The sequence below is a fragment of the Bos indicus genome, chromosome 24 (assembly GCF_029378745.1).
Source record: "Bos indicus isolate NIAB-ARS_2022 breed Sahiwal x Tharparkar chromosome 24, NIAB-ARS_B.indTharparkar_mat_pri_1.0, whole genome shotgun sequence".
In the NCBI taxonomy this organism is placed as follows: domain Eukaryota; kingdom Metazoa; phylum Chordata; class Mammalia; order Artiodactyla; family Bovidae; genus Bos; species Bos indicus.
Window position 1 is genome coordinate 34,882,615 of NC_091783.1, and position 26,400 is coordinate 34,909,014.

At 40.9% G+C, this 26,400-nt stretch overlaps 1 protein-coding gene and 1 long non-coding RNA gene across 2 annotated transcripts in view; one reads left to right on the forward strand and one right to left on the reverse strand.

Moving 5' to 3' along the window:
• Window positions 1-2,560: 2,560 nt before the first annotated feature.
• ABHD3 (abhydrolase domain containing 3, phospholipase) overlaps window positions 2,561-26,400 on the forward strand; it is a 49,801-nt gene continuing 25,961 nt past the window's right edge. Inside the window, exons 1-4 of the mRNA XM_070778852.1 lie at window positions 2,561-2,859; window positions 3,343-3,506; window positions 4,685-4,867; window positions 20,716-20,761. Coding sequence (XP_070634953.1) covers window positions 2,698-2,859; window positions 3,343-3,506; window positions 4,685-4,867; window positions 20,716-20,761 — 555 coding nt within the window. The 5' untranslated portion in view covers window positions 2,561-2,697. The remainder of the gene's footprint in view (window positions 2,860-3,342; window positions 3,507-4,684; window positions 4,868-20,715; window positions 20,762-26,400) is intronic.
• LOC139179432 (uncharacterized) lies at window positions 7,736-20,735 on the reverse strand. The gene is made up of 2 exons (XR_011563815.1): window positions 15,824-20,735; window positions 7,736-7,913 (listed from the first exon to the last, which is right to left on the reverse strand). It is a non-coding gene; the product is annotated as an uncharacterized lncRNA (long non-coding RNA).

Here is a 26,400-nt window from a genome sequence, read left to right on the forward strand (position 1 = left end):
ACAGGAAATGTTGCAGGGAGGAAGCCAATTCTGACTCCACGTTGGAACTTTCTTTGACTTGCTTTTCGTTGCTTTTATTTTATAATGATACAGAGTGGTTTGCCTCAGAGAATCCTGCCCCTCTGCCTGTCTGTTAAACTAGAGTGCCTTTGTTTAGAACCCTGTTCACCTGTGGATGGCAGGAAAGAAGAAATTAACACATCCTCTGCCTGAGGCTTGCCATTCTAGGAGATATTTGCAAGATTAATGGCCTTTTTACTTTGCATCCACACCTCCCCTCATCTCTAATATGTAAAAGAACCTGGCATCCAGACCCTATAAAATGGTTCTCTTGTGGCGCTAGCCTGCCATCTTGTTGGTCTGCTGGCACTCCAATTAAAATCTCTTCCTTGCCTCAAGACCTCCTCTTTCGGATTCATCCTCCTATCATGCGGTGAGCGGAGAGTGAGCCTGGATTTAGTGACAGAAACTTGGGCCTCTTCCATTTCAACCGTTTTGTTTTAGAGACAAGACTGGAGGCTCTGAAAGAATAAATGATCTAAACTTGGTGGATGAGTTCAGAATTGCTTACTTGCAGGTAAGCACCTTTTCTGCACACTGGGATGCCAATGAAGAATTTTATATTTTTCACTTCAAACTTAAGCAAAATGACATATACATGTATCTGTTGGTGGGGCAGGGTACAAAGCAGGAACAGGCATTGCAAAGAATGCGGCAAGTAAATTGTCAAGGATGGCAACCATCATGGCAACCACCATATGCCTTTGAGTTTCTGGATGTGTTCAAGTACAAGAGTCAGTGACTGAAAGAGAATTACTTACATTCAGGTGGAAGCCAATACATACATTATTTCATTTAGTCATCATGGGAAATAGATGGGGAAACAGTGGAAACAGTGTCAGACTTTATTTTTTTCAGCTCCAAAATCACTGCAGATGGTGATTGCAGCCATGAAATTAAAAGACGCTTACTCCTTGGAAGAAAAGTTTTGACCAACCTAGATAGCATATTGAAAAGCAGAGACATTATTTTGCCAACAAAGGTCCATCTAGTCAAGGCTATGGTTTTTCCTGTGGTCATGTATGAATGTGACAGTTGGACTGTGAAGAAAGCTGAGCACCGAAGAATTGATGCTTTTGAACTGTGGTGTTGGAGAAGACTCTTGAGAGTCCCTTGGACTGCAAGGAGATCCAACCAGTCCATTCTGAAGGAGATCAGCCCTGGGATTTCTTTGGAAAGAATGAAGCTGAAGCTGAAACTCCAGTACTTTGGCCACCTCATGCGAAGAGTTGACTCACTGGAAAAGACTCTGATGCTGGGAGGGATTGGGAGCAGGAGGAGAAGGGGAGGACAGAGGATGAGATGGCTGGATGGCATCACTGACTCGATGGACATGAGTCTGAGTGAACTCCGGGAGTTGGTGATGGACAGGGAGGCCTGGTGTGCTGCACGACTGAGTGACTGAACTGAACTGAATAACTCTGTAAGGCAAAAATTACTGTTCTACAGACTAAAAAACAACACAGGCTCAGTGAAGATAATAATTATTCTGAGTAATGGCAACCATCAAGTTGCAAAGACCAAACCATAGCCAAACAACATAAACTGCTCACTCTTGCCCACTCCATTTCCCTATCACTTGTTTATACCATTAATTTACAATTCTGTGAAATCTGTCATAGTCTACACAGCCCTTGCCTTTTTCCCTTTGCACTCTTGGTACCTTTTGGTGCAAGGAGCTCATAACAATGGATTGTTAAATCTTCTAATCCCTTCAGATGCATGTGAGCAGCTCCTGGCTTTAGTCATGTTGCCATAAATAAGCCTAGCAGGGGCTACTTCATAAAATGGTTTCTCCTCTGTACTTTAGGTAACTCTCAATTTCCATGTGTCTATAAGTTGAAAACGTTAAAGAACCACAAATAAGCTTTTAAAAATGTTGAATCCCAGTTCCTACTCTTGATCTCATTTATTTTCAGGAACCACTTCTCATTTAAGGCATACTCAGCTACTTAAAGGATTCAGGGAGATTTAAAGTCAGTAGGAGTGCCCTCACCGTTGACTGTTTATAGAGTATTTTTTCTGTTTTGATAGTTTTCGGGAGGCAACACAGCTTCCTCGGGGGATGTAGGATTTTTTTTCACTATGTAGGGCATTCTCCCAACATGCATGAACTCCGCAAATCTTTTAAGTCCAGGGTATCCTTCCCCGGTACCCTAAACCTGCTAGTTTATTACATACAGGATTAACCAGGACCCTGGCAGAATCGGTCAAGGTCACCGGGGCAGGTGCCACTACCCCAGAACCTGACAGCACGCTTCCAGGCCCATTTCCATCTTCGCTCTCCCACCCCCACTCTCACTCCCACCCCCCACTCCGGGGGTTCGCTCGGGCTGACGGCGACTTGGTCCGGAGACGCCTCCTCCGCCCTAGCGGTGGCCCAGCTTGGCACCGCGCCTCTGGAAGCTTCCTGAGTGGCAGGCGGTGTGGGCGGCCCGGGGGAAACCGGGGCGGAGCCGGCGGCGGCCGGGGGGCCGGGCTACGCCTCCGCAGGCTGATCGACCGCGCCGGCTGGCGGAAGCCGCGCTTAGCCGGGCTGGAGCCGCTCGGGTGGAAGGTCCGAGGCCGCGCCGCGCCCGCTTTTGCCGTCTAGCCGGCCTCCAGCCCCAAGACCCGCTCGCCCGCGGTCCCCGCGCCATGCAGCGCCTAGCCATGGACTTGCGGATGCTCTCCCGGGAGCTCTCGCACTACTTGGAGCATCAAGTCCGGGTGGGTTTCTTCGGTTCAGGCGTGGGCTTCTCCCTGATCCTGGGCTTCAGCGTCGCTTACGCCTGCTACTACCTGAGCAGCATTGCCAAGGTGAGCCGGGGGATGGCGCGGGCGCCTTGGCACAGGGCCGCGGGCAGCTTTGACGGGAGTGACAACAGCAGGCGAAGCCGGAGGTGCCGCTGGCAAGCCAAGGGCGAATGGCCGGGGCCATCCGGGGGGCCCCTTTCCCCGGCATCTGATGGATGCCCTCCGAGAGCGCGGGACCCTGCTGACCTCGGCGCGGGTGGCGCTGCCCGGTCACCTTTAGCTAACCCGGCGGAGCTGCCCCTGAGATGCTCTCTTAACATTTTTCAGGGTGACTCCCGGGCGTCAACTCTCGCCTTTACCTAGAGACGTTTAATAAACCGCTCTTAGGTTCGTTGTGTTTGAAGAACTTGCATCAGGCTTTCAAGAAGGATATTAATCAGACGGGTCTCGCGCGCTGGGGGACTAGTCTGCGCTTGTTACTGGTTTACGGTTGGCAGAAACTTTGCTCTGTTCTGGGCCCTTCACTGATACTGGCTCTCTCCACAGAAGCCCCAGTTAGTGACGGGGGGTGAGAGTTTCAGCCGCTTCCTTCAGGACCACTGTCCCGTGGTGACAGAAACCTACTACCCGACCGTCTGGTGCTGGGAGAGTCGAGGACAGACGCTGCTGAGACCTTTCATCACTTCCAAGCCCCTGGTGCAGTACAGGAAGTATGTAAATTTCCATTTTTCAGTCATTTCTTCAAAGTCACAGTGTTTTGCATACTTTCAGTGTTTGGTTCGTAGAACCTCTGGCTTAGGAAGTATATAGAAGAGCAAGGAGGGATGAAGGTGGAAGGTACGTGTGCCACACACGCGCAACCGCAGGAAGATACTCACGTGTCACCTTTCATCACTGTGTTGGGGAGGTGCTCTGGTGTAAACGGTTTATTTCTAAGATGACAGAGGTGCTTGGGACTTACTCTTTTCCCAATTTGCCCTGCATCTGGCTCTGAGAACCTAGATTCTTTAATGATGTACATTGAACTGGTGGTGGGGGTGAGATGGATGCTAGTTAATTTGGACTTTCTGTGATGGACCCCAGTAAAATGCTTATCATATTGATAAGCAAATGGGTTTCAATGATAATGTCCTTAAGGTGTTAAAAGATGTGGTCCAGAATATATCAGTAACCAGGAGATTTAAACGGTGCTTATTATTAATTTTCCTGAGTCATCTATTCCTTTCTGGAATTTCTTTTGTTGTCTGGAACTTGCACTATTTATTTGGGAAAATTCTTCAAGGTTGTAGATACGGTGTGAGAAGTACTTTGACACCTTTAAGAAGCCAATTTTGTAATATGCACTATGAGGAGACTCCATTATAGAGTGAAGACAGCAAGAGCAGTGACCAGATCGCCAGTTTACTTACTCATCATTTCCCTGTTGAATTATTTGGATGACCTCAATCAAATAGGGGTTCAATGCTGGGTATTTCAGAGTAATGAGGAAATGGTTAAAATAAGTATGTGACGTAGTTTGAAGTTCATTTTTGTATACTACCTTTTACTGATCTTGCTGAAAATACTTATTGTACTAATTTTGTGACATCCATGCAATGGAAGAAAGTGACGTGTGTGTTGGTGCAGAAAAAAGTTATTTTAAGATGACTAAATAACGTCAGGTATATATACAGAATTAAGAAGTAACACTAAATCATGACTTGCGGGACTTCCCTGGTTGTCCAGTGTTTAAGACTCTGCCCTTCCAATGCAGGGGTTGTGGGTTTGATTGATCCCTGGTCAGGGAACTAAGATCCCACATGCCATGTGGTGTGGCCAAAAAAAAAAAAAAAAACCAACGATGACTTGAAACACTAAAGGAGTATATCTTTTGTATTATTTCTTTCAGTGAACTTATTAAAACTGCAGATGGAGGACAGATCTCCCTGGACTGGTTTGATAATGATAACAGTAAGCATTATATGGACGCCAGCACCCGACCTACTGTCTTATTGTTGCCTGGCCTCACTGGAACAAGCAAGGAATCCTATATCCTTCATATGATCCACCTCAGTGAAGAACTAGGATACAGGTACCCATGAATGATTTCTTTTATTTTTCACTTAATTCATTTTAAATGAGGCTTCACTGCGTCTACATGTTTGTTTCTGAAATACTTCTTATTTCTTTCATGGATTAAGTAATCCCCTAAATTTCCCTGCTTCCTTCTTTCCCTCTTTTTTTTTGTTATATAACAAATTATCTCCAAACATAGTAGTTAAAAACAGCAGCATTTCTGCTCACAATTCTGTGCGTCAACAGTTTGGGCTGAGCTCAGTTGGGTGGTTCTTTTTGCCTTGGATGGAATAATTCATGCATTTGTGGTCAGCAGCCAGGGCAACTCTTGGCTTGGGAGTCATCTGCAGCAATGGCTCGTGTCAGCTCCACGTGATCTTTCACCCTCTATCAGGCTCACCAGTGTTCACTGGGTGGCAGAGGGTCCCAAGAGTCCAAAAGTCAGACCTCCCTGGTGGTCCAGTGATTAAGAATCTGCATGCCAATGCAGGGAACATAGGTTAAAAGAAGATCCCACATGCTGTAGGGCAACTAAGCCTGTGCACTACAGCTACTGAGCCCTTGCTCAAGAGCCTGTGCTCTGCAATAAAGAGAAGCCACAGCAATGAAAAGCCTGCAAACCACAGTGAAGAGTAGTCCCCGCTCACCACAACTAGAGAAAGCCCATGCACAGTAATGAAGACCCAGCACAGCCAAAATAAATAAATAAATAAAATCTAAAAAATTTTTTTAAAGAATCTAAAGTGACAGCTGCAAGTCTTCTTCAGGCCCATTCCCTGGTGGTGGCTCAGACAGTGAAGAATCTGCCTGCAGTGCAGGAGACCCAGGTTCAATCCCTGAATCAGAAAGATCCCCTGCAGAAGGGAATGGTAACCCACTGCAGTATTCTTGTCTGGAGAATTCTATGGACAGAGGAGCCTGGCGGGCTATAGTCCATGGGGTCACAAAGAGTCAGACATGACTGAGCAACCAACACTACAGTTTAAGCATGCTCACAATATTGTTTCTGCCAGATTGTAGTCAAAACAAGTCATGTGGTCAGCCTTAAGTCAGCAGGTAAGAATTTAGACTCCACCTCCTATTAAGTATGTTTGCAGTCTATTGGAGACAGTCAGGTGGTTTCAGTGCCACTGACATTAAAAAAAAAAAAAAAAAGGGTCCTGTACTTTGGTACAAGTCTAGACTGAGTCCTTAGGCTGCAAAACAGATCTAAGTCACTGATGATCCCTTGCACGGGATGAAGCAGATAACAGAGCCTGGGGAAAGGTGTGTAATGTGGGGGAAGTGCGTGGGCTTTAAAGACAGGTCTGGGTTCAAATGTTGGAACTGCCACTTGCAGAGCTGAAACGAATTAGGTTGTAGCAGGTGGTTTCATGCCTTGAACAAAGCAGATCTGTAGATATGTTTATCTTCCTTTGTGAACTTTCTATTCCCTGATAAGAGTAGAACAGTTTTTTTTAATAGTTTAAAGAGCAAGTACAAGCAAACCTGCTTCTTGAGAAACATCTAGTTTCCTCACAGGAATGCTTGTACATTATGATAATGTTTCTTATACAATAGAGTTGCATGAGTACCCCCAGTATCAGGATGATGCATGTGCCTTCAAGCCTCAGTTACTATCTTACGGAAAGTTCAAGTTTATAGGGAGGGTTGTGCATTCTGTCAGGTCAACAGGGAATCATTGGCGTTTCACTGGTGAGATATGATTTAGAGACAACCTAACTCCTCTCATGTGGACAACTGAAACCTAAAAATTTACTGTTACTCTTAAGTAGATGTCTTTTCCTGTACCCCAAACAAAGAGGCAGAACTTTTCTGTTAAAGTCCAGTAATTCAAAATTAATAATGAAAGGAAAGTAAGCTGAGGGTCACTTAAGGTAATGGTGAGCAGAGGAGGGCAAAGGTAAATGAAACTGAATGGGGAATGCTTGGCCTACCTTCACTGGCAGAGTGCACCATGTACTTGCTGAATTAACTTGCCTCTGGGAGGAGAAGAGAATTTGCAAGTCAGACAACTCCAGTCATTCTTCCAAATTGTATTAATTAGAAAAGTCCTTCAGCTCCCAGAGAGCAAATAAAGCAAGACGACCAGGAGGCCAAGAGTGTATTTAGAGAGAAGCCCTCACAGAAACCAGAGTACTGGAGAAAAAATTATTCCCTGTAATAAGTTATACCCATATAATTGATAAAGTAGCTGGAAATCTTATTCATTTCTCTAAGATTTCTTTAAAAAGAAATTCTATTCAATAACACAGCCTAAGAGGTATTATTTTGTATACAAGGATAATATCCTGTTTTCTTAAATCTTTTTCCTATTCTCTGAATTAAGTTCCAACACTTCCCCAGTGGCTCAGCGGTAAAGAATCTGCCTGCCAATGCAGGAGACATAGGACACTCGGTTCGATCCCTGGGTTGGGAAGAGCCCCAGGAGGAGAAAAGGGCAACCTACTCCAGTATTGTTGCTGGGAAAATCCCATGGACAGAGGAGCCTAGTGGGCTATAGTCCATGGGGTCTCAAAGAGTCAGACATGATTAAAACAAACACTATACTGTATACTAGTTCAAGTAAGGTCAGAGAGAAAAATGGTAACTCTAAGAGCATCTTAATCATCTTCTATTGAGACCATTCATCTATTTTATGCCACCCCCAACTAATATTTAAAAAGAGTGACCTGTCTAGAATTGTGTAATAATAAGTTCATTGGCATCTAGGTCAGTTATTAAGTATTTTGGCATAATCAAGTACAGTATCCGAACCTCTGTTCCCAAAGAGCATAAACACTGTCTAGTGGAACTGACAGAGAATATTCAGTAATAAAGAAGAAATTCATTAGAGAGGACCAGGATTGGCTTCAAGTGACAGAAAACTCAGACTAACAGTGACTTAAACAAGGTACAGGTTTACTTCTCTCTCATGTGAAAATCCAAGAAGGTGGACTGAGTTTCTGTAGCATCAGAAGAGCAAGTTTTGGGACTTTCCTGGTGGTCCAGTGGCTAAGACTCTTCGCTCCCAAGCAGGGGGCCCAGGTTCAATCCCTGGCCAGGGAACTAGATCCCACATGCTGCAACCAAGAATAAATAAATAAATACTTTATTTTAATAATAATAATAATAATTAATAAATAATAAATAAATAAATACAGTCGAATAAATAAATACTTTAAATAAATAAATAAATACTTTTTGGAAAAAAGTAAGTTTCTTTTCTCATGTCACTTCATAACTTATGGCTGCTTCAGCTCCAGCTGTCACATCTGCATTCCAACCCCCAAGAAGAAGGAAAAACGGAGACTAGAGAAGGCACCATATTTTTTTAAGGATGCTTTGCAACAAATGTGCTTGTTAGTTTTGCTTTCCTCACATGGGTCTGCTCTTTCTTAGCTGGAAAGGATGTTTGAGAGTAAAATTTTTATTTGGAGCAGCTATGTACCCAGAGGAAACTGGGGGACTCTGTTACTGAGGAAGAAGGGGAGGGTGGACATTGAGAGATCCCGGACAGTCTCCAGCACTGACTGATCAGAGCGTTGCAAGGGCCAGGATTCTGTACTGCCAGGAAGCAAGCGAGACACTTTATAGAGGGAAGAAATAGGTCAGCATGGTTGGATGCAACTGAAAGGGCCAGGAGAATGAGGGTGGATAAAGGACAATCTGAGAATATGTAGCAGGGCAGGAGGAAGGAAGTCCCGCTGCTGGGCAAAAAAGGCCTCAGGAAACAAGAGCAAGAGTGAGTCACACATTTGTTTGTTTATTTGGCTGAACGGCTTACAGTAGCCTAGTTCCCTGACCAGGGATTGAACCTGGGTCCCCTGCAATGGTAAGTGTGGAGTCCTAACCCCTGTACTGCCAGGGAATTCCTGGATCACACAGTTAAATTTTGACAGAGAAAAGAGAGAAACAGCAGAAGAGGACAAAAGGATCAATTGAGGAATTAGTCAAGATTGCAGGCTTATGTTTCAAAAAATTTCCTTCTTGACACACTTAAAAAATACTCACAGGGGCTTCCCTGGTATCTTAGTTGTAAAGAATCCTCCTGCCAATGCAGGAGACCCGGGTTCAATCCCTGAGCCAGGAAGATCCCACATGCTGTGGAACAACTAAGCCCTTGCACCGCAGCTACTGAAGCCAGTGTGCCCTAGAGCCTGTGAGAACAAGAGAAACCACAGCAATGAGGAGCCCTCATGGTGCAAATAGAGAGTAGCCCCAGCTCACTGCTTCCATGGTGGTAAAGAATCTGACTAAAATTCAGGCGACCTGAATTCAAAAGCCTGGATCTAGAAGATCCCCTGGAGAAGATAATGGCTACCCACTCCAACATTCTTGCCTGGAGAATTCCATGGACAGAGGAGACTGGCGGGCCATAGTCCAGGGGGTTGCAAAGAGTCGGACACAAGTGAACACCTAACACACCAGCTCACTGCAACTTGAGAAAAGCCCGCCCGCCCCCGCAGCAACGAAGACCCAGCACAGCCAAAAAGAAAGAAATTAAAACAAAAAAAATTTTTTAAAGAACATTAAAAAAATACAGAAAGCACTGATTTCTTCTGTGGTTTGATAGGACTGATATCTCCTGTCCTTCACAGCAGAGCCCACTATTGGGAGCAAGGATGCCAGTGTCCATCATTTATCTTTCTGAGATATTTAAAGTGGGCGATGATTTATTTTTTAAATTTTAAGATGTTTAATAGGTGTATGAAGTTGACAAAGAAGTAAAGGTCAAGTGGATCAAAATGCTTCAGCAAATGTCTTTTCAACATGAAAGTAATGCAGAAATACAGACAATTCCAGTGTCAACCTTTGACCATCAATAACTCTTTTACCTATGGGAAAGAAGAAAATTAGAGATATTTATGTTTCCTAGTTTAAAACTTACCATTATTGTAACTCTTAGGGCTACAAATGTTTCAGGAAGAATAAATACACATCACATGCAGAGAACTCAAAATTTCTTGATAACACCACATAGTTGCTAATACAGATACATCAACCTAATATCTGTTGTCTCCTTTTATCACTTTTTGTATTTTCTCTGTCTTTTTAATTTTCTCTATTTGCTACTGTAGATTGTTTTAGCCTAAGAGCTACTCCTTTATTCTCCTTTCCGTTAAAGTGGGAGATGATTTTCAAGAGGTTAAAATTTGACTAATTGTAAATGCTCCTTCACTTTCCAGTTTGGAGTTTGGGCTTGCACATTTTTTTATGTAGAGGAAGTAGTACCAGCGGAGGCTAGATGGTTAGCTTTTCCTGAAGCATTAAGAGCACAGTGGAGGGCTGTTGGAAGACTCTTCCTGAGGGAGGAAGGAGGAGAATGAACTATTGAAAATCAGGCACAAAAACGAAAGGATGAGCTTTGACTACTAGTCAAAGCTATGGTTTTTCCAGTACTCAGGTACGAATGTGAGAATTGGACCATAAAGAAGGCTGAATGCCAAAGAATTGGTGCTTTTGAACTGTGGTGCTGGCGAAGACTCTTGAGAGTCCCTTGGACTGCAAGGAAATCAAACCAGTCAATCCTAAAGGGAATCAACCCTGATTATTCATTGGAAGGACTGACGCTGAAGCTGAAGCTCCAGTACTTTGGCCACCTGCTGCAGAGAGCCAACTCATTGGAAAATACCCTGATACTGGAAAGGATTTCAGCCAAGAGAATGACAGAGCATGAGATGATTAGATGGCATCACCAACTCAATGAACATGAGTTTGCACAAACTCATGGTTTTGAGCTTTTGAGTTTTGAGCAAATTCAAGGAGATGGTGAAGGACAGGGAAGCCTGGCATGCTGCAGTCCATGGGGTTGTAAGAGTTGGACACAGCTTAGTGACTGAACAACAATCTAAAAGCAGTATCTTAGATAAGACATCATTTTAAATTAACATCAGAATGTTTTTTATCTGAAAGTATGTTTATGATTTTTTGTTAAAATAATTTCATTTTTGAAGTTTTGAAAATGAGTCAGTTGATTATTCATGAGACTGGCTAGATGAGATAATGCTAAATGTTAGAAAGCACTGAATGAGGTACGTAGCTTATTTAATGGCATTTCTGGGAAAGGATATGGTGGATGCCAACAAGTGATCCTGTTCTCTAGGGAACTTGCTGTTAGATGTTCCACTATAAAATGATACCTTAATTAACAAACTTTCAGGGACAAAGCTCTTTTTATCAGAGCTGACATGCACTCAAAGGGTACTCTGTGTTCAGAGCACCCATCTTTTTGGAAAAAGAGACTTCAATGTTACTAGTTTAGATAGCATGGGGCAACATAGTGAGTTATTTAAGTGGATCACCAAGTCAAATCTGCCTGCATTCAGAATCCAGCCTTGTCACATACTACCCATGTTTCCATGGACGAATTATTTAGTTAATCTGTGCCTCAATTTTCTCATCTGTAAAGACACCTATGCTTCATAGGGGTATAAGGATTGCATGTAATGTGTATGAAGAACCTTGGCCCATGATGAACATTTGTTAAAGTATTAAGCTAGGAAAGTTAAAGAAGTGAAGCAGGCCATGGTCTGGCTTAGAAAAGACCCTCAGAAAAGACCCTCGGACTTCCCTGGCGATCAAGTGGTTAATTAAGACTCTGAGCTTCCAATGCAAAGGGCATTGAGCGTGGGTTCCATCGCTGGTCAGGGAATTAAGATGCCACATGCCTCACATTCTTTTAGTCTGGCCAAGGAGCATCATTCTTTTAGTCTGTTCAGATGGAAATGAGGTACTTACTTCCTTGGCCCTATTACCAGCTGAGAAACCATCCTAGGAGGGCCCAGAGACAGCAGTGTGCCTGGCCAGGCAGTGGGCAGAACAGGGAGAAGGAAGGTGAGACCTGGCTAAGGTGGAGCAGCCATTGGAATCTACGTCCTAGAACACATACATGTCTCTGACTTGGTTTGGGGAGATAAAGTTGCCAGCAGCGGGCTGTGACGTAGAGTAATTCCTGTTAGTTCATTATTATTATTTATTTTATTTTTTATTAAAATATTATTATTATTAATGTAGAACTCTTTTGTTCTTAAATAGGATTTTCTGTAAGTTAGTTCAACTGGGTCTTAAGTTAACAGAAATACCAAAGAGACCCAGCTAGAATTCAAATTAGTAAGATAAAATATGAGAATGTCAGAAAACAACTGAGTAAATGTTAGGGAAAATGGGAGCACTAATGGGGAAAAAAGATTCCAATAAGACATTTTCAGAGATTGTTGAAAAAGAACTCTTGACACTAATGGTATAATAAGGTTTTCAGCTTCCTCACATCAAAGATAACTGACGTTTTCCCCTTGTGGCCCTGGTTTTGAAATATTTAGCCTAATAAATTGCATTTAGTTAAATGTTATCTTGTTGGTCTCTTTTTGTTTTAAATTCACGAGGACACTTAGAGCTTGTGATCAGCACAAAATAATTAGAATTGCTATTTTTGTTTACCATAATTAAATTTAGCTTTGTTGAGTGCCTGCCACATAATAGGTGCCATATACAAGTTATTTTATTTAATATGAACTCAATTCCAAGATATATATTACTAACCCCATTTTACCAACCAAAAACAGAACTATAGTGTTAGTAATTTCACCAAAATTAAACAGTGTGACAGGGTTAAGTTTCCACTGTGCAGCCTTGCTGCAGAAAAATACACGACTTCTGTTCAGTTCAGTTCAGTCACTCAGTCGTGTCTGACTCTTTGCGACCCCATGGACTGCAGCTCGCCAGGTTTCCCTGTTCCATCACCAACTGACTTCTGTTAGGCTGTTTGAAATCTTGGTCATTTTTGAAAACTCTCCTTTACTACATTTTCACATCCTTGGATATCTCAGGCTCCCAACTTGGGAACAATTAGCTCCTCAAGTCTCATGATTTTTGCTTATAGACCTGTAATATCACAGGACTCAATTTTATCAGGAAACTGTAGACACAACAGGCAAATAAGTCATGTTTCCTACTCAGAGAATAGATTTTATAGGGAAAGAGTTGAAACAAGAGAATGAGAGAATGAGGCTCATGATTTATGAATTAACTTTCGCTGTTCTCCATTACCGTGTGATAATCAGGAGCTGGGCATTAATGTGGTCAGTAATATATTCTCGTTAATTATGTGTTTGATTTCTGATGCTTCATATTCTAGAAGAAAGTATATGAATTATATTTATCTGTCTTGATGTCCTTCTGATCTTAGTGAGGTTGGAAATATTCAGGTATTATCATTTTTTAATAAGAATGTATTACACTGTTGGATGTAGTGTTATACAATTGTAAATCAGGTTATGATAGTTGATTAGGTTATACAAATGTGAATTAGGCTAAGATAGTTGTTAATGTTATTCATATACTTTATATCTTTACTAATTTTTTTGTCTTGCTGATGTGAGGATGTTAGAATCAACTATGATTGTGGATTTTCTATTTCTCCATTTAATTCTATCAATTTTTAGGTCATGTATTTGGAACCTCTGTTATGAGTCACATGTACATTTATGATTGTTAATCTTCCTGTGAATGAACTCTTACATCATTATGAAATGTCTTTCTTTGTCTCTGGTTGTGACATCTATCTGATATTACTGTATCCACTCTGTCCTACTTAGGCTTTTATTTATGTGATATATCTTTTTTTATACTTTAACTTTCAAAGTATCTATGTTTATTTTCAGTGCCTTGCTTGTAGATAGCATATAGTTGGGTCTTGAAGGTTTTTATCCAGTCTGACAACATCTGCCTTTTAATTAAAGCTTTTAAGTCCAATCACATTAAATGTCTTTATAGATATGCTAGATATCAAGTTTACTGTATTACTGTTTAATATTTTACTGTTGTATGATTTTTGATTCCCTCCTTCCCCTGTCGCTTTTCTCTCTCTTTTTGAGTCTATGAATTGTGTCTTTTAAAATCAAAATTGTCAAAATTTTGGCCATTATTTCTTTAAATATATTTTCTGTCCTATTCTCTCCTCTCCTTCTGGATCCAAAATTACAGGCATGTTTGATCTTTTGATAATGTCCCCCAAATCAATGAAATTTTATTCATTTTTTTCCAATCTTTTTTTTTCCTCTCTCATCTTGAGATTGGAACTGCAATTTGCAAATCCAGTGAATATTTTTTATTTCAGTATTGTATTTTTTTAACCTAGGCTTTCCATTTTTGATAGGTTTTATTGTTCTGGAAAATTCATTACAAGCTAATTTTCATCTATGTCCTTGAGGACAGTTATAAAAGCGGCTTGAAATCCACGCCTATTCATTCTAACACCTTGGACTGTCTCAGCTTCAGTTACATTGATTATCTTATCTCTTGAGTTGGGCCACATTTTTCTGTTTCTTCACAGTATAGTAATTGTGGATTTTGTTCTGAACAATTTGAATGATCCATTGTAGAGACTCTGGATTCTGTTATGTATTTCTAAAGAGTTTCTATACATTTTCTAATGACTAATTTTTGTTTTTCAGGCAGATAATTTGAGTAAATTCAAACTTCAAACTCTGTCCCATCTGCAGCAGACAGCAGCTGAGGTCTCTGTTCAGGTTTTCATCCTTAACTGGACTGCTTGGGGCCCATGGCGCAGAAAACTCAGTCAGAGCTTTGCACCCAGTGTCTTTATCCAGAATTTAGGCCTCTGCCTCTGTATCTCTCTCTTTTCTGAGGTTTCTCCCCTCATTTTCTCTTATAGTTGCAGCAAATTCTGTTTTCTGATTTTTCAAGCCCATGAGACTGAACATTTTTATTTGACCTTTATCTATTACTGGATAATACCAGCTGGTGCCTCCCCTCAGGCAAAAAGCTGTGAAAGGAGACTTACCCAATGCCATTTTTTTTCTTCCAAGTGTCAAGTCCCATTTAGTTTCTGCCTGCTTTGGGTGTTCTCCATTGCCTTTATAATTCATCAAGCATTTAGTTATTACTCTATGGAAGGGCTGGCCTTGCAGGATCTACCATGACATTTCTGGAAGCAGAACTTCCTTGTCATTTTTCCTTAGCCTGGCAATCTGCACCCTAAGCCTATTTTGATCCTAACTTATTATTTTTTTTAATTTTCTTTAGTTTCTATCGTTAGCCTAGTATCATTAGCCTAACATGGTCTATTTTCTCATCCCTTAGAAACTTTTATACATTCCTACATGGTGGCTCAGATGGTTAAGAATCTGCATGTGATGCAGGAGACTTGGTCTTCCTGATCTCTAGGTCGGGAAGATCCCCTAGAGAAGGGAATGGCAACCCACTCCAGTATTCTTGCCTAGAGAATACCATGGATAGAGGAGCCTGGAGGGCTACAGTCCTTGGGGTCACAAAGAGTTGGACACGACTGAGCAGCTAATATTTTCACTTTTTCTTCTTGAGGCCAGGAACCTTATATTTTTATTTTGTTTTTCTCCTACAAGCACGAACTGAATCTTTAACCCAGTAACTAGTCTGTTCAATAAATTTTCGAATGAATGAGTCATTCCAATATTAATACTCATGTAAAATGCCTAGAATAATCTGTTGTTATTATCTGAAATCAAAATACTGATCCCTGAATATTCTTCTCACTCCAGACTTTGCTGATTATTCTGTTCATTCATAGACTCAAAGACTCGTGGAATCTTAGAACTGAAAAATAAAGTTGTATGATAAAAATTCCTTTGTTCTTGTGGATCACTGGGCTTGAGCAGATTCAAGGCTATCTGACTCATTTCTTTGTAACAGTGGTTCTCAACCAAGTGGTTCTCAATAGCCCTTCTACAAAGAAGTACTTGATCCAAAATGCCCATAGTGCCCAATGTTGAGAAATCCTGCCTTGAGGGTAGCTCTCTGCCTCTTACTTAACCTTCATTAAGAGCTTTCCTAGTTAATGTGGTCTGTTGTCATAGAAAATTCTCAATTCCAGATTTTATTTATTTAGTGTCTCCTCTTTATTTGTATTTTACCTGTTTTAAGAAGAAAATTTAAATAGTTAAAATGCACAGGAAAAATAAGTTTTACAGAACAATTTCCCTCATATACATACCCTTTAAAATTACTTGGGAGGGAACTTCTCTTGTGATACAGTGGCTAAGACTCCATACTCCCAATGCAGGGGGCTTGGGTTTGAACCCTGGTCAGGGAACTTGATCCCAGATGCCACATCTAAGAGTTTGAATGGATCCTGCATGTTGCAACTAAGACCTGGTAAAGTCAAATAAATAAAACTTAAAAAATAAATAGATAAATAGTTTGGGAGAAATTGTGAAAATAATTTGGATAGAGCAGTTATAAAGTTAAGAGGGGCCTATCAAATGTCTTAGGAAGAGTAGTTGTATTTCAACCAGTTCTTTTCATTTTGCTAAAGTGTCCCCTGATGATGGTGAAGGCAGAAAAGGGGTTAAACGAGAGCAGCTAACTGATTGTCACCAGTTGGATGGGAGAAGGGAGCCATGTGGAAGCCTTCAGGCTTCCTGCCTCCAAAGCTGCCCTGTCTATCCTCCTGTATCTCTCTGCCTCATTCCCAAGGCTAGAGGTAGATACTGTGGTGAACGCATATCTTAATCTATAGAAGTACATACAGATGATTGAACAGGGTCAAGAACAAAGGCCTGTGGAGGGGTCAGTACATTTTCTCCTCTAGCGAGAGGTATTGGAGCTGTGAGCCACTGTTCAGAGTTGGCTAAAAGAAAGTGCAGACATCTCTGTGTGCAGTTTGGAAGAAAATCCCAGGTGCATAGGCTGCTCTTTCCTGAGTGTGCAGATCATCGCTTTCTTTCCCCTCACTAGCTCTGTCCCCTTCTCTCGGGACAGTCACATGATGATATCTTACCTTGGAAGCCATTTTTAATCCTGAAGTCGTGTTTGCATGCTGAAAGTGGTTCTTTTCTGAATGACGGAAAGCTTCAAGGTCATCATTAAATTTAGCTCCAATTCCTGTGTTACTTAGGTGCTTATGCAATAAATACAAGTGGCTGTCTTGCCATTCTTTCTTAGCAAAGATTAACTGACCATGCAGCACTTTAACTTTCCTGCATGTTTTTGTAGTATATTTTAAATCTTTCTCTAACTAGTCAATAAAATTTAATATTTCTAGCCTTTTCTCAAATCAGAGTTCTGAGATTTTAAAACATCTGTCTTCTTTAAGTTCAGTTCAGTTCAGTTGCTCAGTCGTGTCTGACTCTTTGTGACCCCATGGACTACAGCACGCCAGGCTTCCCATCCATCACCAACTCCCGGAGTTGACTCAAACTCATGTCCATTGAGTCAGTGATGCCATCCAACCTTCTCATCCTCTGGCGTGCCCTTCTCCTCGCACATTCAATCTTTCCCAACATCAGAGTCTTTTCAAATGTCAGTTCTTTGCATCATATGGCCAAAGAACTGGAGTTTCAGCTTCAGCATCAGCCCTTCCAATTAATATTTAGGACTAATTTCCTTTAGAATGGACTGGCTGGATCTCCTTGCAGTCCAAGTGAATCTCAAGAGTCTTCTCCAACACCACAGTTCAAAAGCACCAATTCTTCGGCAGTCAGCTTTCTTTATAGTCCAACTCTCACATCCATACATGACTATTGGAAAAACCATAACTTTGACTAGACGGACCTTTGTTGACAAAGTAATATCTCTGCTTTTCAATATGCTGTCTAGATTGGTCATAACTTTTTTTCGAAGGAGCAAGCATCTCTTAATTTCATGGCTACATTCACCATCTGCATTGATTTTGGAGCCCCCCAAAATAAAATCTGTCACTGTTTCCATTCTTTCCCCATCTATTTGCCATGAAGTGATGACACCAGATGCCATGATCTTCCTTTTCTGAATGTTGAGTTTTAAGCCAACCTTTTCACTCTCCTCTTTCACTTTCATCAAGAGGCTCTTTAGTTCTTCACTTTCTGCCATAAGGGTGGTGTCATCTGCATATCAGATGTTATTGATATTTCTCCCAGTAATCTTGATTCCAGCTTTTGCTTCATCTGGTCTGGCATTTCTCATGACGTACTCTGCATATAAGTTAAATAAGCAGGGTGACAATATACAGCCTTGATGTACTCCTTTTCCTATTTGGAACCAGTCTGTTGTTCCGTGTCCAGTTCTAACTGTTGCTTCCTGACCTGCATACAGATTTCTCAAGAGGCAGATCAGGTGGTCTGGTATTCCCATCTCTTTCAGAATTTTCCACAGTTTGTTGTGATCCATACAGTCAAAGGCTTTGGCAGAGTCAATAAAGCAGAAGTAGATGTTTTTCTGAAACTCTCTTGCTTTTTTGATGATCCAGCGGATGTTGGCAATTTGATTTCTGGTTCCTCTGCCTTTTCTAAATCCAGCTTGAACATCTGGAAGTTCACAGTTCACACACTGTTGAAGTCTGGCTTGAAGAATTTTAAGCATAACTTTGCTAGCATGTGAGATGAGTGCAATTGTGTGATAGTTTGAGCATTCTTTGGCATTGCCTTTCTTAGGAATTGGAATGAAAACTGACCTTTTCTAGTCCTTTGGCCACTGCTGAGTTTTCCAAATTTGCTGGCATATTGAGTACAGCACTTTCACAGCATCATCTTTTAGGATTTGAAATAGCTCAACTGGAATTCCATCACCTCCACTAGCTTTGTTCGTAGTGATGCTTTCTAAGGCCCACTTAACTTCACATTCCAGGATGTCTGGCTCTAGGTGAGTGATCACACCATCGTGATTATCTGGGTCGTGAAGATCTTTTTTGTACAGTTCTTCTGTGTATTCTTGCCACCTCTTCTTAATAACTTCTGCTTGTGTTAGGTCCATCCCATTTCTGTCCTTTATTGTGCCCATCTTTGCATGAAATGTTCCCTTGGTATCTCTAATTTTCTTGAAGAGATCTCTAGTCTTTCCTATTCTATTGTTTTCTTCTATTTCTTTGCATTAATCACTGAGGAAAGCTTTCTTATCTCTCCTTGCTATTCTTTGGAATTCTGCATTCAAATGGGTATATCTTTCCTTTTCTCCTCTGCCTTTTGCTTCTCTTCTTTTCATAGCTGTTTGTAAGGCCTCCTCAGACAACGGTTTTGCTTTTTTGCATTTCTTTTTCTTGGGGATGGTCTTAATCACTGCTTCCTGTCCAATGTCACGAACCTACGTCCATAGTTCTTCAGGCACTCTATCAGATCGAATCCCCTGAATCTATTTGTCACTTCCTCTGTATAGTCATAAGGGATTTGATTTAGGTCATATCTGAATGGTCTAGTGGTTTTCCCTACTTTCTTCAATTTAAGTGTGAATTTGGCAATAAGGAGTTCATTATCTGAGCCACAGTCAGCTTCTGGTCTTGCTTTTGCTGACTGTATACAGCTTCTCCATCTTTGGCTGCAAAGAATATAATCAATCTGATTTTGGTGTTGACCATCTGGTGATGTCCGTGTGTAGAGTCTTCTTTTGTGTTGTTGGAGGAGGGTATTTGCTATGACCAGTGGGTTTTCTTGGCAAAACTCTGTTAGTAGGGCCTTTTAGTAGGGCCTCTTTTTTCAGTAGGGCATAATAAAGCTGTCTATCTGACCTTTCAGATGCGAGAAAGAATTTCTTTGCAAAAAATCCTGAAGTAAAATCTAAACCCCCTGAGTCCATCCAAGTCATGAGTATTTATTAGTGAATATTCAATTCATTGGTGCTAGAACCCATACGTTGATCAACAGTACCTTGAAAGAAGCAATTAGAGTACATACAAAATTGTTCTATATATTCTTAATTATAGGCTTTTTGTATTTATTTCTTTTGTGTTAAATACATCATGAAAACAAAGATAGTAAATGCTTTAAATAGACAAAAGGGATGCAGGGTTAAATTAGAACCTTAAATAATCTTGATTGATTAATTAAGTAGAAAGACAAAAAGAAAATGAATTTTAATTGACATGAATATAGATTCACTAAGCCAAAGAGAACCCATGCAGACACAAGTCAGGATTTTGTGTGAAGATGGCAAAAATACATATGTGGGGTTATGGTTGATGGAAAGTTTGTCAGTGCAGAATGACTGCGTAAAGGTAGCATGATGTTGCAACTACCACTGCTACTAATTAGCTAATGGTCTTTGTATAGTTACTGTCAGCCAGTGCTACTCTAAAGCCCTTCACTTATGACCGCTGACCCAGGACAGGCAAACAGGATTGTAGGACACAGAGCTATTCTTTCCTCCCCCAGGTCAGCCGAACACCAAGCAGTAGCATAGTGGGGACCCAGCCTTCCAGCTCAGGTGCCATGTCCCTCGCAATTCTACCTGCCATGATGTTTTCACCGCAGGTAAAATTCCAGTCTCTATTTGCTGAGCTTTGAGGGGACAAGAGCTATTTCTCAGGATAGGAATAGATGCTCATTCCCTGGTGGATCAGATGGTAAAGAATCTGCCTTCAGTGCAGGAGATGTGGGTTCAATCCCTGGGTCAGGAAGATCCCCTGGAGGAGGAATTGGCAACCCACTCCAGTATTCTTGCCTGGAGAATCCCATGGACAGAGGAGCCTGGCGGGCTACAGTCCATGTGGTCACAAAGAGTCAGACATGACTGAGTGACTAACATTTTCATGTTACAAATAGAATAGTTAGAAGACATTTTTTAATTTGAAGCAAAAACATTTAAGTTTGACTTGTATTCAGAATTGTTTTATTCTGAATTTATTATTTATTGGAGGCCTACACATCTACATAGGAAGAAGTTGCAAAGATTCTGCTTTTGGTAGGAAAATTTAATACCACTTTGATATATAGTTTTCTGGTTTGAATCCATATGTTGACTTTAGAGAACTAGAAATGTATTTTAGTGCATTTAATGACATTATCAAACATCCTTGTTTCTTTGGAACAGATTTCTAAGAACCTTTTAATGCTCTAATACAGGCCCAGGAAGACGATTTTATATTATATTGTCAAGATCATGCATAAAAATAACAAAAATTATTTTCTTGGTTTTTAGATATGTGGTTTTTAACAACAGAGGAGTGGCGGGGGAGAATCTCTTGGTAAGTAAATTTAAAATGACAGCAGCTTAATTTTTAAAGAAATCCAGTTTTATAACAAAAAGATACTCTTTTTGATTTAAGATAACTTATTATATCTATAATACAAGTTCATTGTGGAAAAATACGGGTAAGACGATAAAAAGGAAACTTGTAAAACCCATAATTACACAACCAGGGGAGTCTTCTTAGTCTGTGTTCATCCAGATCTTATATTTAAATTTTAAAATGTTACATATTTCTATTTTTTTAAATAAGGCCTTATTTTGTAACTCAACTTTTTATACTTACTGTAGGTTAGCGTCAACAAATATTTATCAACATCATTTTTAATGAAAAACACATTTTCTTTAAAAATTAACTAGTGCCAAAAAAGAATTAACCAATAGAGTAATACTTGATTTACTTAAGAAATTTACTGTTACTGTGAAACAGATTGACTGCATGTTATATGCTTATTTGCATGCCAAAGTTTACATAGAGGAGATATTATTTTAAATCAGTTTTTTCCCCCCTTTTCTAAGCCCTAAGCTTTTGCTAGGATAGAATTTCTTGCATCTCTTGGAAAATCATCACTATCTGGTGTTCTACCCGTGAGTCGGAATGAGAAATATTACACTCACTGAAATTTTCTTGAAGCTTTTCAACTGTTAGTCCTTCACCACTTCAACAGGTCAAAGGCAATTCTATCAGAATAGAAAGAACTATTTTTTTTGAATCATTGATAGAGAATGATATTGACTATCAATAATTAAGTCATGCTGGAAATAAAAATTTACAATCATGTCACTATGTTGGTACATTATGAGAATTTGGGGGGAGAAAAGAGCTCTTGCACTTTGCTTGATAAATCCTGGAGGGGATCAAGATCAACCTGATTGCAAAAGCTAAAGTTATAAAGTGTTCATGGTCTTACTCCAGTTCCTTGTGAAGGTGAAGATTCCACTTTCCTTATTTGGTCCAGCCCTGTAGGAATCTCGTAGGTAGGTTTGTAGGTACTCTAAAAGGAAAGATTTGAATGTGTCACTGGCTCTGGACCAAGCCAGTCATTTCTGAGCAGCTCCTGTCTGCTGTGTGTCCTTCTAGATGCTTCCAGGACACAAAGCTGGGAAAGGCATGGTCTTAGCCTCTCAAGAAAATAACATGCTGAAAAGTAAAGGCCATTTGGTCCCATAAAATGAGAACAAAGGATCTGTTTGTTCAGCAAAGCTGTGTTGTATGCCTATTAAATCAGGTACCTGTACAAGGCCATAGTGAAGAATGCACACATTATTACACACAGCCCTAACCCTTTCTTAGGAAACTTGAGTTGCAAGAGACGGTACATAAGTTGCAAGAGATATATAAAAATATACACAGTACGGTGCTAATTGTGACCACAAAAAGGTGTCTTACAGCTACAGAGATTAGAGGGAAGGAGTAACTAACTCCCGGGGGAGGTGGGAGAACATAACATTGGAGGTGGGTTTGAGCTGGATCTTGAATGTTATGGTATTGAACCAGCAGAGGGGAGAGAGAAGCTTTCTCAGCATAAAGAACGAGATGTTAAAGAGCATGGACAGCAAGTCCTTATTCGTGGAGGGATAACGATGGTGATCATTTTCTCTAATGTTTATTGGGTCCTTCGAATATATCAGTTATGTCTTTTCCTATTGATGTTCAGCAATAGAAACAACCCTGTGATTTATGTGAGGGTAGCCACCATGATCCCCATTTTCTAGATGAAGAAAATGAGGCACAAGCAGGCTAAGAATGTGCCCTCACCAAGAAATTCAGAGCCAGGATTCAGACCAGGTAGGCTGACTGTGTGCTTATGTTCTTGACGTTTGTGCTGTGCTCCTTCTTATTGCTCAAGAAGTGCTAGGAATTCTCCCAGAAGGGGAGGGCCAGATTTTGAAGAGTCATGTGTAGAACCCCAAGGAACCTAGTGTTGAACCATTAACTCTTTCTAAAGTCTCTTTTATGGATGTATAATTGACATATAAAATAACCTGGTCATGTTTTAGAAAGAAAACTGCAGCAGAAAAGTGATGGAGGGGAAGGAGGCTTGGAGGCTTGGCAATTACTAAAGATCTATTCAGAGTGTGAGGGGCTTCCCTAGTGGCTCAGTGGTAAAGAATCTGCCTGCCAGTGCAGGAGATGCAGGTTTGATCCTTGGGTCAGGAAGATCTCCTGGAGAAGGGAATGGCAACCCACTCCAGTATTCTTGCCTGGGAAATCTCATGGACAGAGGAGCCTGGTGGGCTACAGTCCATGAGGTCACAAAGAGTTGGACACCAAACAACAAACATCAAGAACATAAGCACACAGTCAGCCTACCTGGTCTGAGCAACCAAACAACAACAATCCAGAGTGTGAATGTAGAGGTCGGGGAAGAGAACAGAAATGAGGGGGTTTTCTGGGGCAGAAAGAATAGTATTCATTGTATTGTGGGAAGTGGAGAGGAAGGAGTCAATGTCAGCATGTCTAGTTTTGCTGAATTGTAAAAGGCTAATATGGTGAAGGGTGATATTTGCCGAAATAGGAAATGTAGGAGAATTTACAAGATTTGAGTGTTATCAAAATAACAAGTTCAGTTTTAGATGTTGGGGATGCTTTGATGTCATCCAGGTGGAAATTTCTCGTAAACACTCAGATGTACTAGACTGGCTGTCAGAAGAGACATACAGGCTGGAGAAAGGCATCATGGATTATGGGTATACAGTGGAACCAGGAGGTCAGGAGTGGATGAGAGTGCTTAGGAACCATTGGTCTAGCAAAGGATAGACTCTTAGAACATGAAAAACAGGAAGGAGGAGAAAAAAAGATGAAGAGGAGGAAGCTTGGGAAAACTTCTGCCTGAGCATTTACATTTAATTGGAAATTTACTTTGAAAGAAGGCAGCAACCCAGTAACTTTGAGCCATAAATTTGCACCTTCATGCTCAGTCATGTTCGACTCTGCCTGCCAGGTTCCTCTGTCCCTGGGATTTTCCTGGCAAGAATACTGTAGTGGGTTGCCATTTCCTCCAGGGGATCTGCCCAACCCAGAGATCAAACCTGCGTCTCCTGCATTGCAGACAGATTCTTTACCTCTGAACCACTGGCAAAGCCCCATAAACTTGCATAGATAAAAAAAAACAATCTCCACAAGAATACTTCAGCAGATTTTACAAAAGGATAATAATTAGATAATTTTTTTTTTTTTTACTTCTAAAGAACTCACTGAGTTCTAAGCAGGAGGATAAGAGAAGCTTGGTCTCTGGCGTCTTTTACAGTGCCTTGGTTGAATTCTGATGAACTGATACCCCCAGCAAATATCTGTATCCTAAACGCTAATTTGATCTAACTTTAAAAAGAATAGGATATCAAATGACTTAAATGTAATGACTAAGATCATGGCATCCAGTCCCATTACTTCATGGCAAATAGAAAGGGAAAAAGTGGAAGCAGTGACAGATTTTATTTTCTTGGGTTCCAAAATCACTGTGGATGGTGACTGCAGCCATGAAATTAAAGGATGCTTGCTCCTTGGAAGAAAAGCTATAACAAGCCTAGACGGTGTATTAAAAAGCAGAGATATCACTTTGCTGATGAAGTTCATATAGTCAAAGCTATGGTTTTTCCAGTAGTCATGTATGGATGTGAGAGTTGGACCATAAAGAAGGCTAAGCACTGAAGAATTGATGCTTTTGAACTGTGGTGCTGAAGAAGACTCTTGAGAGTCCCTTGGACAGCAAGGAGATCGAACTAGTCAATCCTAAAGGAAATCAACCCTGAATTGGAAAGGCTGATGCTGAAACTGAAGCTCCAATACTTTGGCCACCTGATGAGAAGAGCCGACTTATTGGAAAATACCCTGATGTTGGGACAAATTGAGGGCAAGAGGAGAAGGGGGCAACAAAGGATGAGATGATTGGATGGCGTCACTGACTCAATGGACGTGAGTTTGAGCAAATTCTGAGAGATAGTGAAGGACAGGGAAGCCTGGCGTGCTACAGTCTATGGGATCAAAAAGAGTGGGACATGACTTAATGACTGATCAATAACAAAAAATGAAATATAATTTAATATATATTTGTACCCAAATGGATCACAAAAACGAATTGCCAATATTGATTGTTAGAGCTGGCTTTGATATTGAGAGCTCTTGAGAGCCTTTCTTCTTTCTGCCTTAGAGCTATGAACAATGACTGTTTCAGACTAGAGGAACTCTATGAGTATTTATACCTTCCCTGTTCCAGAAATGACTGAATATAGCCCAGACCCAGAGTAAGTAAGACTTTAGGGTAGTCATGATAAAGAACAAGAGATGAATCAGCAAAGATCAAACAGGGAGAGGAACTGACTCAAACTGAAATTAATCCAAGAGAGCTAGCGAAGGTGACATAGAATTTAGGGTAAGCCATTCTCTTAGGGGGGGAAGAAAAGCAAGAGGAAAAGATTTGCTGAAATAAGTTGGTGATATACTTAGAATTTATAGAGGTGGTTATGGCCACTGCAAAGCAGAATAAGAAAGTAGAAATCTTCCAGCACCATATTGTCCTTATTTTTAATTAGTCTTTGCAAGATTGAGAGAAAGCCAGAAGCCTTGCTTGCTGGGAAATGAGAAGCCTGCGCGTTTCCCTCTCTGGGCCTCTGGGCTGTGGAAGACAGAGAGTCCCAGTCTTAGTAGACTAATCCTCAGATATCCCTGCAGGCATCCTCAAGGTGGACAGTGCCTTTTCTCAATTTTCTGCAGGTTGGTTTTCAAGGTCAGGAATCCAGGAAGCCAAGTTATACACAAACTTCCTCATATTAGTGATTACTTTGGGAACTGTCATGTTCCCAGCTTAGTTTAGGAATGATGATTTACAAAGAACTCAGTGAAACCTGAGTTTGTTAAAGGTTACACTCCCTCTCCTTTTATTTATAGGGTTATGCAGATTTCTATGTCCCTAAACCCAACCAGAAAACCCTCTCAGCCACTTTGGAACATATTCTGGGAGTTTCTCAAAAACTGAAAAATTGAGCTGCTGTATGATCCAGCAATGCTGCTCCTACGTATATATACAAGAAATGAAAATATTTATTCATACAATAACTTGTACACACGTATTTATAGCAGCATTATTCATAGTAACCAGGCTTCCCAGGTGGCACTAGTAGTAAAGGATCCATCTGCCAACGCAAGAGATGTAAGAGATGAGGGTTTGATCCCTGGATCGGGAAGATCTCTTGGAGGAGGAAATGGCAACCCTCTCAGTATTCTTGCGTGGAGAATCCCATGGAGAGAGGCACCTGGTGGGCTACAGTCCATGGGGTCTCAAAGAGTCAGACACGACTAAGCACACACACACACATTCATAATAACCAAAAGATGGAAGGAAACAGACGTCCATCAGCAGACAAATGGATAAATAAAATGTGGTACAGCTAGGTCATGGATTATAATTCAGCATTAAAAAATAAATAAAGTACTGATACATGCCACAATATGAAAGAGACTTGAGAACATTATGCTTAGTGAAAGAGATAAAAGCCAGATAAAAGATCACATACTATATAATTTCATTTATAATTCTAAAATATTCCAAATAGACAAATCTGTAGAGATGGAAAGTAGTTTAGTGGCTGCGTTGGGCTGAGGAAGCGGGAGTGACTGCTAATGGTGGAGGGTTTCTT